Raw genomic sequence first — 5000 nt, 5'->3', positions numbered from 1 at the left:
AAGATCATAACCTTTAAAGAAATCTTTCTCGCCTATGGACTCAGAGCTGATATTTGAGGTTAAACCGATATTTTAAAATGTCTTCTTGAGCTCGTTTAAGGTCGATTTGTCCCTCTGTGCGGCATTTTCGGATTTAATCTTTTGCTTCCCAGGTTTTTTTTAAAGGATTTTGATCCTTTATGTCCCTTAAGTCTTTTCGTATTTTGGAAAAAATGGCAAATTAAAGTAAAGGAGGAAGAGATCTTCGCTCGAGGCAATAGACGTTGAAACCTTTGCTTACACCGAGGCAATAGACGGAGAAACCATCGCTTCTACGGAGGCAACAGAAACAAAAGAGTCTTCCAATACTGATGTTCAAATATGAGATCATAAGCTCACGATTCATCTTTACGGAAAGTCGGGACTCAACTCCTTACACGCTCTGGGATCCTCTCGCTCCCCGAGACCATATAACCTTCATTATAACACAGCTTCTAACCCACCTGGATGACAGACGACGTGTATTATTGTATACGAAAAGTGGGCCATTGTCAGACGTCAGGGAAATCCTCTGATTAACCTAACAATCGTAGCTCAAAGGTTTTCCGTCACTCGCTCCTTCCTCTATGAAGATGAAATAGTCAACCATGAGAGAAAAAAAATGGATAATGGGCTTCACATTTTTTTTCTTCTCTTCCACTACAATAACAGGAGCGTAGAATGCGTCGCAACACACACACACACACACACACACACACACACACACCCAGTTTACAACCCCACATAAGAGCGATCGTATATCACATCGAACCCGCCATCACGCATCTGTTCTTACATCACTAAAACTCTAATGCCACTCGTACGACACAGGCCAGAAATAGACATTGAGTAGCATTTCTTTGGTGCACAAGACTGGCTTTTTACCTGGCCTCCTTTTATAGAAGGAACAGTAAAGGAACACGCAACACCGCCACCACCACACACCCCGTTCCATGGGACGGGCATAAAACGCGTCTCTTTACGGTAATTGAGGAAAGGAGAGACAAGGGAAGTGCTTGTTAAGCTGGTTATAAGACCCCCTCAACTTCGTCTAACCCTTTACATCAATTCCAAGAATATATATATATATATATATATATATATATATATATATATATATATATATATAAACTGACATATTTCTCTCTTGTGTCTCCCCTGAAGATGTGATTATTACACGAAAGTGCACTTGGGGACTTTTCGTGTTTCATTTTCCCCGTGGACTCATCGGAATATATATATATATATATATATATATATATATATATATATATATATATATATATATATATATATATATATATATATATATATATACTACATATTCTAGTTTCTTTAGCAAAGGAAGACAGCGAGGCCCCACAGGTACATACATATGTAAATCTTGGCCCAAGTGAAGGCAGGAGTGCGAATGAACATTGTGTCTTCAGAAGGCAGGAATGAAGTGAAGGAACCTCGGCTGCTGCCTTAGAACACTAGGGCACAACCAGTGCTGTTGGCCTCTTCCCTTCCATATCTCTTCCTAAATCTCCTTCTTCTTCCCCCTTCCTTCACTTCATTACCAACAGCCCTTCACCACACCCTTCCCAGCTCGACACTCTTGAGAGCCCCCATCATCTCCCCTTCATTTCCCCACACGAGAGAGAGAGAGAGAGAGAGAGAGAGAGAGAGAGAGAGAGAGAGAGAGAGAGAGAGAGAGAGAGAGACTCTCCTGTCTTTAATCTCTCGACGCCACCATTAAGAGACGTTGTCGGGGGGGGGGGGGGTCTCCAATACACAAGAGGACGTTTTGTAAACACACACACACACACACACACACACACACACACACACACACACACGCGCGCGCGCGCGCGGGCGCGCCCCAGCCTTAAGCCACCCCCCTCCTTTCCTCCTCCCCTTCCCCTTCCCCATCACGCTTGTTAAGGATTCACAAATGACCTTAGCCAGTCCAGTGCTATGGCGCCGCTGGAAAGAAGAGGGAGAGGACTCGTTTCTATGGGAAGGGGAGGGAGATGGTTCTGTTCCACTGTGTCTTTGAGATGGAGGAAGGGGAAGACGCGCTATGGCGGCCCACTATGTTGGCTAATGGTATATAAACAGCTGTGTGTATGTGTGCGTGTGTGGGTGCGTGTGTGGGTGTGAGCTACTGTCTATCTTTCTGTCCATATGTCTATCAGGGCTGTTTATGTAAACAGTCTACACCTCAAATACATGTCAAAAGCATTATGGAACCTCTTGCTATAGGCATCTAAATTCTTATATATATATATATATATATATATATATATATATATATATATATATATATATATATATATATATATATATATATATATGAGACGTCTGTGGACTGGGATGGTATAGCAAGAACTTGTGCAAGCTTTTGATTTTCATTCCTCTTCCCTTTTTGCTTCTGTACATCTCTCCTCAGACGAATTAAGACACAGAGACTCGAACCCACATACCCATGACCCAGCTTCTCACCCACCTCGCTCGCTGCCTTGTCTCACCCACCTCCCCCCTACCCCCCCACCCAAGCCCCAGGTCATCTCCCTTGCATTCCCGTGTGGGACGTGTTCATACATGTTGCTTTCCCACGTACTCACAGGAGAAAGAGATAGAGTCTCGTATCTCTTTATCTTCGTCTCTCTTTCTCTCTCTCTCTCTCTCTCTCTCTCTCTCTCTCTCTGAAGATAGGCCTCTCTATGCAAACGTATATGTTTACTCCGTAAATAGACTGTTTAGATAAAAGCTGAGAAAAAGTCAAAAAGTAGCAAGACGGTAGGGAGAGAAAATAAAAGCCAGAATCTTAAACCTCGTCATTCATTAACAATAACAACAGCTGAATCTCTCTCTCTCTCTCTCTCTCTCTCTCTCTCTCTCTCTCTCTCTCTCTCTCTCTCTCTCTCTTATATAAACATGCTGACCTTTCCTTTCTCCACCCAGTTATCCTTTACGACCAAGGTTAATGACCAGTGTATACACACGAGGAACCATTACGTCACTGTACCTGAAATCTGTTTTGTCCATAAACAGATACAGAAATTATGTGGAGAAAGTAATAGAATGATAAAGGAACTTGAAGTAAAGTTAGATAAATGATTATTAATAAGTAAAGGTTATCCTTTTAAAGATGGGAATGTAATAATGGTCCAACATCACCATTATCATGTAATGGGCGCTGATAATGGGCGAAACAGATGAAGGATATTAAGTCTTCATACATCATTCACAACATCCTTAAATCTGAGGATATATCTATCTATGTATTTTTTTTTGCTTTGTCGCTGTCTCCCGCGTTTGCGAGGTAGCGCAAGGAAACAGACGAAAGAAATGGCCCAACCCACCCCCATACACATGTATATACATACACGTCCACACACGCAAATATACATACCTACACAGCTTTCCATGGATTACCCCAGACGCTTCACATATACTTATACTTGGTATAATAGAGTTTAGGGGACTCCTACCTTAAATTTATCTTTATAGGGTTTACCTTCGAGACTAAATATTCCAGGGGGACATTCTAATTATAAATTAAAAGGGATCTTATATCTGTTTCAACGGGTGAAGGTCTACAGGGGTCCCGTTTAACAGAACATGAAACGGAGAAATAAGACTGAGCAGTGTTGCCATCAAGGAGAGTAAGACTGAGCAGTGTTGCCATCATGGAGAGCCTACCTTTTGTTCTTTGTTCTTCTGGGAACATATAAAGGTCATACTCATTATGCAATGTTATTGGCTTTTCGGACTTAAAGTCCAAGAAGTATAGACCTGTGTTCCTTCCTGGTACAATGGTTTTGATGTTACAGTTTTAATCGATATCAATATTATTATTATCATTATTACTATCATTATCAATTTATTATTATTATTTATAAATTATTATCATTACTATTAGTTGTGGTATCAATAATGTACCTATATCATTATTACTCTTACTACCGTTATTATTACTATCATTATCATACATATTCTATCATTATTCTACTATCATTATCCTTATTATTATCAGTAATCATTATCATTAATATCATTGTTACCATCAGTATCATTATCAATATCATGATCATTATAATTACCATCATCATAATTATCATCATTATCATTATAATTATCATCATTATCATTATAATTATCATCATTATCATTATAATTATCATCATCATCATCATTATAATTATCACCATTATCATCATTATCATCATTATCATCCCCCCACCACCACCACCTCCCCATCACCGACCCCACTCACTCTCACTCCCTCTCACTCCCACTCTCCCCAGGTCACACGCGCCGGATCAGCATTCCCGAGTGTGTAGAATTTGACATCACGACCAACGCGTGTCGTGGCTACTGTGAGTCGTGGTCAGTGCCCTCAGCCTGGCAGACACTGGCATACAACCCACACCAAGTGGTCACCTCCATAGGCCAGTGTTGTAATATCATGGAGACGGAAGACGTAAGTATTGGCCGAGGGAAATGTATATTTTGTGTGTGTGTGTGTGTGTGTGTGTGTGTGTGTGTTAATGTTTTACCATAGTCCGCCCCCCCCTCCCCATTATCATCATTCCCCTCCCCCCGTTTTCTATTCGTTCTACTCCTGCGCCGGTTGCTGCGCGTCCGCCCCGTGCTGGAAATGGTGATAGGTGAGGCGCCTTGAATCAATTTCATAGTTTTTCTCGTTCCCTTCCCTCTCCCGGGACCTTGGTCGAAGAAGAGGTGGGGGGTGGGGGGGAGTTGATGATGGTATTGACTGCGTCCTTTCAGAGCCCTTTGATTGACCAGCTGTCAAAGAAAACGGGAGGAAAACACTGCTAGCACGTGAGCACCACATTCCCGTTTTTCATTCGCTCGTTTTTTACGATGCGATTTTCATTTTCTCTTCATCCTGTTAAGAGAGATGACTAGTTCCTTTTTTTTTTTTTTGCTTGACCGTTCTTGATTGGGCGTTAAGGCGGTAAGTCTCTCTC

At 41.5% G+C, this 5000-nt stretch overlaps 1 protein-coding gene across 1 annotated transcript in view; it reads left to right on the top strand.

Annotated features, from left to right (window-relative positions):
- Gpa2 (Glycoprotein hormone alpha 2) overlaps positions 1-5000 on the top strand; it is a 129169-nt gene that overhangs the window by 119638 nt on the left and 4531 nt on the right. The window contains exon 3 of the mRNA XM_071687614.1: positions 4314-4489. Within this exon, the coding sequence (XP_071543715.1) occupies positions 4314-4489 (176 nt within the window). The remainder of the gene's footprint in view (positions 1-4313; positions 4490-5000) is intronic.

This window comes from Panulirus ornatus, chromosome 43 (genome assembly GCF_036320965.1).
Source record: "Panulirus ornatus isolate Po-2019 chromosome 43, ASM3632096v1, whole genome shotgun sequence".
In the NCBI taxonomy this organism is placed as follows: Eukaryota; Metazoa; Arthropoda; class Malacostraca; order Decapoda; family Palinuridae; genus Panulirus; species Panulirus ornatus.
The sequence above is the reverse complement of the archived record's forward strand: the minus strand, read 5'-3'. Positions and strand labels throughout refer to the sequence as shown.